Here is a 13,966-nt window from a genome sequence, read left to right as displayed (position 1 = left end):
TGGATCAAATTTAACTTGCAAGATTTGATTACAGACCGACAGACAGACAACGGGACAGGTGAAAGTAAATAAAAGCTTGTAAAAACAGATACAAACACAAATACCTAAGTAGTATTGTTCCTCAAAATATTACATCGAACGTACGTGCAATTCAGCAAAGCGGGTCGCTGGGGAAAATAAAGTAGCCGATAATATACATGGACAGTAATGCTCTGCGACATTTGACTACGGATGTTATTACTCCTATCCATTTTCTTGGTCCAATGTGTATTTGCGTCTCACATTTAGCTTAATGAGAGAGCGAGAGGCAATGCACATTGGACCAAGAAAATGGACAAGTGGAATACCATCCTACGCCAGTGCAGTAATGTTAACATTGGAGTGAATTTAAGTCGACTTATGCTGAAATAAGGTTACACTTGAAATGTTTTCTTTAGAATTCGATTTAAAAATAAGCCGTTGTTGGCCGGGCCTATATTTTTGAGGGAATGATCATCGCAGACGAAAAACCAAGCTGGCAGTGTCCACGCAAAAAAAAATTGTCTCAAAACTTATTTGTTGAAGAAGGGCTTCTATTCTGTGGATGAGTTTTTGTCAGCTCAGAGTACAACATAGTATTATTAAGTAGTATTTTTTTTTTATTTCTGACTGAAGTGGATTATGTATTATGTATGTTGAATTAAACACATATTTCGCACTGGTTCTTTATTTATATAAAATACGTGTTTTTGGTACAAATCTAAATCGAAAAGTCTTCTTATTTTTATATGTCATTGTTTAAATGTAGAAAATCAATAAAACTAAATCAAATAAGGTTTTAATACCGAACATTCTCTGCCCTTTTAACAGAAAATTAACTTAAATTATACTAGCTATTCTAGCTAATTAATAGGTAACAAAATAATTTTGTTTATTGGCCTAATGGAAACACCTTTCTGGGTTCTGACTTGGACAGACCGTACTAAATTGTCCGATGTATTTTTATTAATAGATATTATTTTACCCAGCGGCCAACAAGCAGGTGGAGTAGCTTCATCTTTTAACAAAACAATTTGTCCAATATCTAAATTGGTCCTTCTCTGCAGCCACTTGCTTCTTGGTTGCAGCTCACTCAAGTAATTATTATAAAACTGTACCCAAAACTTTTGTTTTATTTGAGTAATTTTTTGATACATATTTAATCTATTTTCCGCTTTATGAACAATACTAGGCTCAGGAATATCTGAAATTGGAGATCCAATTAAAAAATGAGCCGGTGTTAGGCAAACAATATTGTCGTTATCAGGAATGTCAAAAACTGAGCATAAAGGCCTTGAATTCAGAATACCCTCAATCTGAACAAGAACCGTGTAAAAAAATTCATAAGTCAATCTGACATTACCTAAATATCTTTTCAATAAACTTTTAACAGACTTAATTCCAGCCTCGTAAATTCCACCCATGTGGCTGGCAAGAGGAATTGTGAATTTCCACTCTATGCAACTGACATTACAATAGTCTATTACTTGACTATATGAAGTATCATTTTTAAATAACTGATACAATTCATGAAGCTCGTTATTTGCTCCTTTAAAATTTGTAGCATTATCCGAGTACAAATGTGTACAGTAACCTCTGCGACTAATAAATCGTTTCAAGGCGCAAATAAAGGCTTGTGAGGACAATTCTGTAACTAGCTCTAGGTGTATTGCCTTAGTTGACAGACATATAAACAAGCATATATATCCTTTAGTGTACTTACAATTTCGAAGCATAGAATTTCGAATATATACTGGTCCGCTAAAATCAACACCAACATGTAAGAAAGCTCGTGTTAAAGTGACTCTTGGAGCGGGTAAGCTAGCCATCTGCTGCTCACAGGCTTCAGCATTGTATCTGACACAGCGAACGCATCTATGTATGACTTTTCTGACTTCCATACGACCGTTAATTGGCCAATATTTTAACCTTAGTCCGAAAAGCGTGCCTTGTATGCCTATGTGCAACAAACGAAGGTGAAACTGTTCTATTAACAGAGTTGTCACGTGTTCTTTACCTGGTAATACTATCGGGTGTGCTTGACTGTAAGGTATGTTAGAATTTTGAATACGACCACCCGTACGAATAATATTATCGTCATCAAGAAAAGGGTTGAGCTTACGTAGAGGGCTTGACTTGTAAGTGTGTAAGCTACGAACGTCAGTGTGTTTATTCTCACTAGTAGTACTATTCGAGTTTATGTTATTTGTGGACTGTATAATATGTGATTTCAATGTGTGTAACTCTTGGTACTCCTTAGAGAAATGTACGCGCTGAATCGTTTGAATTATGAAGTTGTGTGCACTTTTCAGTTCCTGTGTTGTGAGAAAAGACACAACTTTAGTCAAATTACGTAAGTTATTTATAAACCTAAACATGTAAGCTAATACTCTAGTCAGTTTGTTAAAGTTAGAATGTTTCTGAAAGTATGTATAGAAATCATCCTGTATATTTTGTTGAGTACACACAGTATGAGCGGTGCGTGGCTCGATCACTTCAATCTTCTGCTCATCGTCAGTAATCACAGGTGATGATGTCATTGGCCATGTACTAGGATCTCGAAGCAGCCAATCTGGACCGTTCCACCAGAGTGAGTTGCTCTGTAAGTTCTGTGGGTAAACTCCTCGTGTGAGTAAATCAGCAGCGTTCTCTTTGGTATTGACGTAATTCCACATTTCAGACTTAGTCAATTCTATAATCTCCATTAGTCTATGAGACACAAATGTGTGTAGTTTTTTGTATGGCGACTTAATCCAGTGTAATACAATCTGTGAATCTGTGAATAATACAATGTCATGTATTTTAAATTTGTCTTTGAATGCTCTTCTCAGCTTGTCAACTAGGTGTGCTAACAATAAGCATCCAGATAGTTCAAGTCTTGGCAATGATTGAACACGAATTGGACTGACTCTTGTCTTCGCCATAACAAGACTGCAGGTGGGTTCTTTGTTAGGATATGTAGCTCTGAAATAAACAACAGCACCGAAGGTTTTCGCAGAAGCATCACTGAACCCTATCAAGGTTATCCACGTTGGTATATCAGAGAAATAGTATCTAGGGACATTAATGTTTTTGAGCTCGGGCAGATTAGCTTGAAACTCTAGCCAAGTTCTTTGTAGATCTTCTGGAATGACCATGTCCCAATCAATCTTGGCTTTCCAAATGTCTTGCATAAGGATCTTGGCTATAATGACCGTTGGCGCTAGTATGCCAATAGGATCATATATTTTTGCTATTGCAGACAGTATATTGCGTTTAGTAAGCTCGAACTGTTGTAGCTCTGGAATAGCTGTAGTAAGCGCGTCGCTTTGTGGTAACCACTTCACTCCCAACGTCTTGACAGCTGCGCTAGGGGTAAAATCATATACTGTGTCATCATTTGTAGATACAGCATTTGTAAGTAGTTGAGGCTCATTCGTAGTCCATTTATGAAGAACGAAGTTTCCCTTTTGTAAAACTTCTATGAGTTGACTACAAACTTGTTGCGCCTGGTCAAGAGTGTCTGCTCCAGATAGGAAGTCGTCCATGTAACATTCAGACTCGATAATGTCAGCGGCTTCTGGATATTCTTCTTTATGTTGTCCAGCTAACATGCGCAGAGTCCGGCATGCTAGATAAGGCGCGCATTTTGTACCGTATGTTACAGTTTTTAACTGAATGCATTTTAAAGGCTCGGACTTCGAATCTCGCCATAATATTCTTTGTAGCGGCCTTTGCTCTTCTTTGACCAAAATAGTCCTAAACATCTTGACTATGTCGCAAGTGAACGCATATTTGTACATTCGAAATCTGAGTATTATGTCAAGTACGTCATTGTATATGTTCGGTCCGTCTAACATTATGTCATTGAGAGACAATCCCGACGACGTCTTGCTACTCGCATTGAAAACCGTCCTTAATTTTGTAGATCGACTTTCTGGCCTTAAAATACCTAAATGTGGCAAAAAGCACTGTGGCACTTGTGTGTGTTGAAAGTCATCAATATACTCAGCATGACCTAGCTCAATGTATTCATAAATGAACGCCTTGTATAATGTGTAGAGCGTGGGGTCTTTTTGAAACTTAGACTCAAGACTTAATAAACATCGATAGGCTTTTTGAAACGAATTACCTAAATCTTGAACCTTTTCGTTTTGTATAGGCATTTCGACTACGAAATGTCCAGTCTCAGCTTGCACTGTTGTGTCAAGAAATAACTGTTCGCAATATTTTTGCTCAGGTGTAAACACGACCTTAGGACTTACCTCTTCCTGCTGCCAAAACCTAACTAATAAATCATCAGTCGTAGGAGAGTCAACAATGTGTAAAGCAATATGAGCGCTATGTGTCTTATGTGTGCCCGATATGCATTCTTTGAGAGGACCTCCAACGACCCAACCAAAAACCGTTTCGATCAGTAAAGGTTTGTTATGTCCAAGGCTAATCTTATTGTTTAGCAACAACGAATAGAAATATTCAGCTCCTATAAGAAGGTCTATCTCGTCAGGTTCGTAAAATGTAGGGTCTGCAAGCAATTTGTTAATTTTTGCAGGAATGTTCCATGTAATTGTGTTTATGTGTACATGAGGTAGAGGAAGGGTTATTTTATCCATGACAATAAATTCAAGACTCGTTGTAAAGTCAGAATGTCTAGAGGCTATGTTCGCTTTCATACATAATTGCGTTTGCTTACCTGTCACGCCAACGCCGTATATATGGTGGCTATCGTGATATAGCTTACTGTTCATCCTCTTGAGTGCTACGGGTAGGCGGTGAGAATAAATAAAACTGTAGTTTTTTTTAAATAACGAACTAAATTTATTCTCCCTTAACTTCCGCCGCAAGCACACGAATACGTCGTAGGGTAGGGTACGTTCTAGGCCGGTACTGATTTTGCTCCGAGGACAGTTCCACCACGCAAGTACTCCCCTGAAGCTGCCGGAGCCACTGCGGGTTGGGAGACGGACGAGCTGAGGGACGTCAGCTGGGGCCGCTCAGGAACTGCCGGCTGGTCTTCACGGCTACGGTCTTAGCCGTAACTAGGCTCCCTGGAATTTATTTCCATTGTGTAAAGGAAAGTTCTTAATATGTCTCCGCTGACTGTACCCGGCACGGCAAGAAGCAAAGCAGGAAGCAGTACTGCGTGATGATGATGGTGAAAGTTTGGTGATGTGCGGAATGATACAGTCAGACGGAGTTTACACTTTGCACTGATGTTATGTTTAAAAGAACAAGTTATAAAACAAAACTGAGTATAGGGTCTAACGGTCAAATTTTGAATTTAAAAAATTACTGGAAATTAAATTATCTCATAGACTTTAAATAAACACAATTTAGCAATTAAAACGAGATGAAATAAGAGTGGACTGATTGCAAGAGTACCTAAATTAAGTGGCAAGCAAAATCACACAAAGAAATAGCATAGCGAAATAGCCGTTAGAAATAACATTCAAATCTACCTGCTTAGAATAAGCGTAAGAAATGTTCAACACTTACCCAAAGGGAATTTTAAACACTAAAAAATAATTCCATTTGCACTAAATGAGTGCAGGAACGGAATGAATAAATACAATCGAACAAATTAATTCTCGCCGGGCACGACAGACGTCGCTGCGCGAAGGCAAGCGAGCGTGCGCCGGCGACGAAAGCTAGATCTGTCCTGACTCTGATCGACTCGCGCGCGGGCCCGCGCGGAGAGAGGGTCCGCGGGACGGGGACGCCGCTAGCCGGTTTACTTCGAACAAAAGAGTGTTGCACGAAGTACAGTGAGTCGCAATAAGAAGGAACAGTTTTGTAAACATAATATTAAAGTGTTATAAGTTATTTATCAATCTAATTTAATTTTATAAATGTAACCTAGGTTACGTAACGTATCTACGTTACAATACCCCGGCGCGTGGTCAAGGATTTTATGTCATCTAAATGAAATAAAATCCGCAGAACTAAGCACTTGTTAATACACTTCCATAAATCTTCATTCATACTTCACGCTTGCATAAAGAACATTAGTAATTACTCGAAAATACGTTCAAGATTAAAATTACTAACGCACAATTACAAAATAATAATGAGGCATCTCGTTACACGAACTAGAAACCCTACAAGTACACTTGTTAAATAGGAGGTATCACACACTATTATAAAATTAAATGATTATCTCCAGAAGGAAAAGGAGGCCACACTTCGCAATTGATTACGCAATTTCCGCACTGTGTGTACAGTATTTGGAAGTGACAATATTTAATTGTAAAAGCCATTGGTTTTTTAAATACGTCAAGAAAAATTGGGTAAATGTTGAACAGATTTAAAAAAAACAACAAAAAAATACTCCGTCTGTTACAATAGTAATTAATAAGTTACGAACGTTTTTGGTTGTCTTTCTTTAAAAGCAAGAAACAAAATTGTAAGAAGGAAAAGCAGAAAGAAAGAGAAAAAAAACAACACAAAAATAAAAAAAGCGTTTAAATGCAACTAATGCGTACGGAGCGTAAATGTACAAAAAAAACAGATTTAGTTAAAATTAAAAAACACACTCTAATATGGCCGACTGTACTAATGAAAAGACTACTGATAACGGTTACAATTAAAAAATTGCCAAAGAAGTAACAAAAAAAATAATTCAACAAATGCGGCTGACTATACAGTGCGTACGATACAAAGAGATTGCAAACAAATTTACAACAATACACTACTCCGTACACTGTAGCTGCTGGCAACCAAAAAATAAAAAGAGGAAAAAAAAACGTTTCACAAAAAATAAAAAAACCAAAACACCACACAAACACACAAACCACAGATACCCACTCAGAGCAAAATCAGACCCTATTTAAAAAAAAACACGGTGAGGCGCCAGTGCTACGGGTAGGCGGTGAGAATAAATAAAACTGTAGTTTTTTTTAAATAACGAACTAAATTTATTCTCCCTTAACTTCCGCCGCAAGCACACGAATACGTCGTAGGGTAGGGTACGTTCTAGGCCGGTACTGATTTTGCTCCGAGGACAGTTCCACCACGCAAGTACTCCCCTGAAGCTGCCGGAGCCACTGCGGGTTGGGAGACGGACGAGCTGAGGGACGTCAGCTGGGGCCGCTCAGGAACTGCCGGCTGGTCTTCACGGCTACGGTCTTAGCCGTAACTAGGCTCCCTGGAATTTATTTCCATTGTGTAAAGGAAAGTTCTTAATATGTCTCCGCTGACTGTACCCGGCACGGCAAGAAGCAAAGCAGGAAGCAGTACTGCGTGATGATGATGGTGAAAGTTTGGTGATGTGCGGAATGATACAGTCAGACGGAGTTTACACTTTGCACTGATGTTATGTTTAAAAGAACAAGTTATAAAACAAAACTGAGTATAGGGTCTAACGGTCAAATTTTGAATTTAAAAAATTACTGGAAATTAAATTATCTCATAGACTTTAAATAAACACAATTTAGCAATTAAAACGAGATGAAATAAGAGTGGACTGATTGCAAGAGTACCTAAATTAAGTGGCAAGCAAAATCACACAAAGAAATAGCATAGCGAAATAGCCGTTAGAAATAACATTCAAATCTACCTGCTTAGAATAAGCGTAAGAAATGTTCAACACTTACCCAAAGGGAATTTTAAACACTAAAAAATAATTCCATTTGCACTAAATGAGTGCAGGAACGGAATGAATAAATACAATCGAACAAATTAATTCTCGCCGGGCACGACAGACGTCGCTGCGCGAAGGCAAGCGAGCGTGCGCCGGCGACGAAAGCTAGATCTGTCCTGACTCTGATCGACTCGCGCGCGGGCCCGCGCGGAGAGAGGGTCCGCGGGACGGGGACGCCGCTAGCCGGTTTACTTCGAACAAAAGAGTGTTGCACGAAGTACAGTGAGTCGCAATAAGAAGGAACAGTTTTGTAAACATAATATTAAAGTGTTATAAGTTATTTATCAATCTAATTTAATTTTATAAATGTAACCTAGGTTACGTAACGTATCTACGTTACATGAGAAGCCTGTGAGCAACCATATGGATTTCGCTTCCATTGTCCAACATGGCACGCGCAGGATGCCATGATCCTGTCTCATCTTGTATATTTATTATCGCTGTAGACAAAAGAATCTGTTTATTAGTGTTTACCACATGCATTGCAGTAGGCGTCACTATATTTTTTGACATTGTGTATGTGTAACGTCATTGACAGTTGTCGGTTTCGTTAATGTATGTGTATTGTGTGTCAGCTGTTGCTGTGGTAGCTGTTGCTGTGGCAGTAGTTGCTGTGACAGCTGTTGCTGTGACAACTGTTGCTGAGTCTGCTGTTGCAGGGGATGCTGTTGCATTGAAGTCGTAGCTGACTGTTGCTGCTGTTGAGCTGTAGATTCTGTAGCGATAGCAATGTTCGCACGTTTAGGGGGAGGGTTAGTCAGGTGAATCAAACTATGATGCTTACCGTGGCATGTAGAGCACGACTTTTTGGAGCATTTATGTTTGGCAGTGTAAGGCTGTAAACAATTGTAGCACAAAAACTTGGATTTTATGTAGTTTATACGTTTGTCAACTGACATTTCCAAAAATTGTACACATTTGGCTATATTATGTTGCCCTTGACAAAGAGTACATATTTCATTACAGTCATCTTGGGGGTTGATTTGGATTGAGGAAACTTGTCAGATTTATTGTCATTCATAAGCTCGAATGCTGTTGCACGCAGCTTAATTTGCTGTATTTTGGGGCAACTCAACAAATTGGCACCAAGTATTTCTTATGCAAAAGAGGTGCATACGTGCCATTGTCGGAATACGGACCTGGGAAAGCTGCGAACCCTTTTTTAACCCTTAAATTGGCAAGATTTAAAATTAATGAAAAACGTTTATATATATGATTTATTTACTTTATTATGATGTCTAACACCTTACAAAAATAATGAAAAAAATCTAGGCTTTTCCGTTTTCGTGAAAAGCTATGTACACTACAATGCACGTTGCCAATTTAGCATAGAAACGGCCTAATTTTAAAGTGTACACTGTGGTTAACGTCGCCAAAAAAATAGAAATGTATTAGTAGTAAAAAAATATCATTTAATTATATTTAGACATTATTTTGTATGAAATTGTCTAAAGCAGTTCCTTTTTTTACGCTCTCCTGCCACAATACAAAGAGGCATATTACATTTTATGCAGTATATAGTTGTTCTGCCGTCCTTGCAAAACCGACAGCGCATTGTTTTTTCGCCGATTTCAGGAAAATGGCCGACATTATCGTACCGAATGCAGTCCGTCGGGCGTTCTATCACTGGTTTTTGTATGATATGCTTTTTCGATATATTTTCACCGTTTTCGTCAATAACCGTTCTATTAAATTTGCATAATCCCTCATAGATTTCGAGCCGAAAGTCCAGCTTTTGTACCTTTATAAGGAATCATCATTTCGTCTATTGAATACTCTCCTTCTTCTTCAAGTTTCAGAAAATTTAGTCGGATTTTTTCCATGACGGGCCTTATTTTAAAATATCTGTCTGTATTTTGAAATGAGTTATCGACAAAATGAATATTGCGTCGTATTTGTTGATACCGTTTAAGAGGCATTTCGTCAGCTATCAGAGGATACCGGGTTTTCCTGGCCCAGTAATCGGTATATGCGGGCATTTTTATGATGCCCATTAAAATTTCAATGCCCAAAAACTTTTTTAATTCGCCATTTGAAAATTGTATAGACTTGCCAGTTTGCTGGACCGAATACAAGTTGGTATTATGCACAATATCTTTTATAATGTCCGGCGTTAAGAAAAGATACAAATAGTTTAAAGCTGTTTCTAATCGAACATTAGGAGCTTTGTACAAATTTTCATCAATAAAACCTCTATTTTTTAGCGTAGTTTTTAACCACTTCAAATTAAGAACCAACCGAGTTTTCTTAACTTTTTTTGCTGTAACTTTAGGTAGGCTCTTCTTGCGTTTGTTGCGGTTATTTATTGCTGTAATTTTAGGTACGCTTTTCTTGCGTCTGTTGCGGTTATTTGTTGCCCTTGGCAATGGTGTTGGATGCGGGGAATACTCCGGGGCTGGTGGCGTCGGCATAGATTGGACAGAATCTATAGATGGCAAAATGTCGTAATTGGTTTTGGAAGTAGACGGAAACACTTCATTGAATATCGGCGTAAGAGGTATATTTTCAGTTGTGGCTGTATTATTTTCCAAAGTAATTGTTTCAAAAGAATCGTCAGAATCATTAGAAGTACTGCTACTACTATCTAGTAAATTTAGCCTTTCAAATGATGAATCTAGTGAAGGTGCATCAGAACTTAAATCGGAATCGGATAAAGCAGGCTCTTGCAAAAAATTAGGCTCATCTTCGGAAGCAGACCCATCGTCTGAATATGCATTTATTGTTGGTACCAAAGCTAAAATCTTGTGTGAACGCGTTAGATTTACGCTCTGCAGAAAAAAAACAATAAAATAGGTTAAAACTATAGACAGTTTTTAAAAAGAAACCTCAAAATTACCAAAAAAACAGAAAAGTGAACGATACTATGAAGCTGGCAATGTACACTGTGGATACCAACACTTTTAGAAAGAAGTTTTCTACATATTTGGCAATGTACACTGTGGTTACCGTCAGCTGATTAAGGTTGTTTACAGTGTTATTGGCAACGGTAGCCACAGTGTACATAGAAAGTAATGAGTCTTTAAATGTTTGGTTTTGAAATCTACACGGTATTGAAATATATCATTTGATTACTAAGGCCTTGGCGATAAATAAACACAAACAACATGCGTGGTCTTAGTATAAAAATCTTTAAAAAAAATTTAAAAACTTACCCGGGGTAACGACAAGTGTTTCCGAGTCGACTTCATTTTAACACTGACATGCTTACAAACGCGTTATTTGTGTCAATATATTTTCCTACCCTACATTACAAAATTTGTTTTGACATGTTGATAAAAGTTATTAAAATAATGTCTTTAATTGTTGCCAGTATTTTTTTAAAGATTAGTGTACACCGTAGTGTACGTTGCCAATTTAAGGGTTAAAGACCTTGGCATATTGACTGTTCCCTCTTTATACATATTGGAATGCCTAATGTTTGTTAAAAAATATGACAGTCGTTTTCCAAAAAAACCGCATAACCCAGCACGTAACTTCCGACAAAGAGACACACTTTTACATCCACGTGCACACTGCGCACTTTTTAGAAAAAGCATTTTTAGTATGGCTGTAAAGTTTTTTAATAAACTACCAGAATCGGTACAAACTTTACCGATTAACAGATTCCGCAATACGTTGAAAACTTTATTGAAAACCAAGTGCTACTATGACATAAACGAATATTTAAATGACAGCGAACTTTTTTGATGCATGTAAGTAATTTATTATGTATAGAATATAGGCCTTAATTTGACATTTAACAATTAGTATTTTGACAATATTTGATGAGCACGCAGTATGTAAATAGTTGACTTTTATTATTATTTAAGGATGATGACAATTAATTTGTAACTCACGAGCTACACCGCCACTCACGTTAAATATTTGTATGCCTCATACGGCCAAAAGTGGAGCACTTAATTATATGTATGTAACACCTGTTTGTAACATTACCTGCTTTTCGACAAATAAATGAATTGATTGATTGATTGATTGATTAAGGAAATCTAAAAGCTCCTTTATTGTAGGAATTGAAGTCTCTTTCCTTGTCAACTCCCATGCCGCCCTCAGAGAATTGTCTAATTTCTGAGTAATTATATAAACTAAAAGTACATCCCATTGTTGCACTGGCAGGTTTAAAGCACTTAGAGAATCTAGACTTTGTTGTAATACATTTAAGAACTCTTTTATGTTAGATCTGTTAAGTATAGGAAAACTCATAAAGCTCTTTAAGTGAAAGTTTACAATAATAGTTTGGTTTTCATACCTGTTTTCTAGTATACTCATAGCTTTACCGAAATTTCCGTCGAGAATCAGAAGAGAGTTAATCAAACCCGCAGCTTCGCCCTTCAAGCAGGTCTTCAGATACTGCATGCGTTGCAGCTCCGGCACGTTTCCTCCGTCCATGGCACACTGGAACAGGTTTTTAAACGCAGGCCACTCGCGTATGTCACCGCTGTATGTCGGAAGCTCTAATTTTGTGAGTTTGTACACCGGTTGACTTTTTGCTTTGATGTCCTCTTCTTTTTTCTCCAACAGTTTGTTAATGAGCGCTCTAGTTTGGTAATATCTGGACTCCATGATCGATCGTTCCTCGTCGGCTTTCTTCTCGTCTTGTTCTAAGAGCTCAATTGCCTGTTGAACTTGATCGAATTTCTCCATTTGTGTAGATAAGTCGGCACATCGCAACTTTATCTCATCTATGTTCAAACTATCTTTGTCGGATGAATTCAATCCAGTAACGTAGTTTACGATTCTGGTCACCTTACCTTTTATTATACTTCTTGTACTTTTTAACGTTTTATATTCTTCCGTGTCCGTCATTATGTGTGTAACTGTTGTTACGTATTTCGGCACGAAATATTCTTATTTATGCACTGTTGGCTCAAGTAGGACCAAAAATGAAGTGGATTATGTATTATGTATGTTGAATTAAACACATATTTCGCACTGGTTCTTTATTTATATAAAATACGTGTTTTTGGTACAAATCTAAATCGAAAAGTCATCTTATTTTTATATGTCATTGTTTAAATGTAGAAAATCAATAAAACTAAATCAAATAAGGTTTTAATACCGAACACTGACATAATAGTTATTAATTAATTTAGACCAATTGACATATACTTTTTATTTATTTTTCGTCTTAAGTTAGGTTTGTTATAATATGAATATAAAAGTAAAATATAAAAACACTTACAAAACAATAAAAAATACATATAAACACATTATAAAAAACCTAACCTAGGGTGCCGCCGGCAGCGGGGCTTGGCCCAAGCTGCCGGTGGTCAGGGCCGCAGAGTGAGGAACCGACGTACTATACGCGCCGTGTCCAATATTACCGCCTTCTGCATCTGACCCTTGATCCAACCACCCAGCGAGAGTCTCTCTAGGTGTTGGTCGAGACTCTTCGCTATGAGACCGTTCGCTGACACAACTATCGGAACAATGATCGTCGAGTCAACATCCCACATGGCGGTAATCTCGTGAGCTAAGTCTAGGTACTTGCTGGACTTGCCCTTCTCGGCCTTCACGAGATTCTCATCATGGGGGATGGTGACGTCGGCGAGCACGGCCCGGCGCTGCGATCGGTCTATCAGCACGATGTCAGGCTTATTGGCGACAATAGTCCTGTCAGTGATGATAGATCGATCCCAATAGAGCGTGGCACGACCATTCTCGAGAACAGGCGCAGGTAAGTACTTGTAGTACGGTACTTCGCGGTCCACAAGGCCGTATAGAAGAGCAAGTTGCTGGTGAATAATCCTGGCTACGAGATTATGTCTGTGCAAGTACTCACCGTTAGCAAGATGAGAACAACCGGAAATGATATGCCTGAGTGACTCTCCTGGACGGCGGCATGCCCGACAAATGTCGACCGTACTGTCCTTCAGGATATATTTCCGATAGTTGTTCGTCATCATCACTTCGTCCGCAATTGCACAGGCAAAACCCTCGGTTTCTCCGAAGAGGTCCCCGAATCGTAACCAGTTCACCGACGCGAGCAGGTCCACATCGGGTCCCGTGAGGGCCTTGTAGAACCGCCCGTGTAGCGCCTTACTCTCCCATGCCGCCTTGCGATCCGCAGTAAGTACTTAGTACCACAGGTTTGCGCCAGTTCTTGTTTGCCAAGGAGAGCGGCGTGAGGTTCCTGTCTACTGCCACCACATCACGATGCATCCCACACTCGTTGTTAAGGAAATAATTCCTGAGATTGTACACCTCGCGGTTGTGGAGATCCTTGGCGTTTAGGAAGCCTCGGCCTCCACACTTCCGTGGGATGTACAATCTCATAACTGACGAGCGTGGGTGTAGCATGCGATGTGTGGTGAGCAGTGACCGGACCCTCCG

At 38.7% G+C, this 13,966-nt stretch overlaps 2 protein-coding genes across 2 annotated transcripts in view; both read right to left on the bottom strand.

The window, feature by feature from the left end:
- LOC134795195 (uncharacterized) overlaps positions 1-3,764 on the bottom strand; it is a 38,873-nt gene extending 35,109 nt beyond the window's left edge. Inside the window, exon 1 of the mRNA XM_063767025.1 lies at positions 2,928-3,764. Within this exon, the coding sequence (XP_063623095.1) occupies positions 2,928-3,764 (837 nt within the window). The remainder of the gene's footprint in view (positions 1-2,927) is intronic.
- Positions 3,765-9,982: 6,218 nt separating this feature from the next.
- LOC134795194 (uncharacterized) lies at positions 9,983-12,277 on the bottom strand. Its single transcript, XM_063767024.1, has 2 exons — positions 11,883-12,277; positions 9,983-10,061 (listed from the first exon to the last, which is right to left on the bottom strand). The coding sequence occupies exons 1-2, from the start codon at positions 12,275-12,277 to the stop codon at positions 9,983-9,985; spliced, it is 474 nt and encodes a 157-aa protein (XP_063623094.1).
- Between the last annotated feature and the right edge of the window lie 1,689 nt (positions 12,278-13,966).

This window comes from Cydia splendana, chromosome 11 (assembly GCF_910591565.1).
Source record: "Cydia splendana chromosome 11, ilCydSple1.2, whole genome shotgun sequence".
Lineage (NCBI taxonomy): Eukaryota > Metazoa > Arthropoda > Insecta > Lepidoptera > Tortricidae > Cydia > Cydia splendana.
This window is presented reverse-complemented; position numbering and strand designations above follow the sequence as displayed.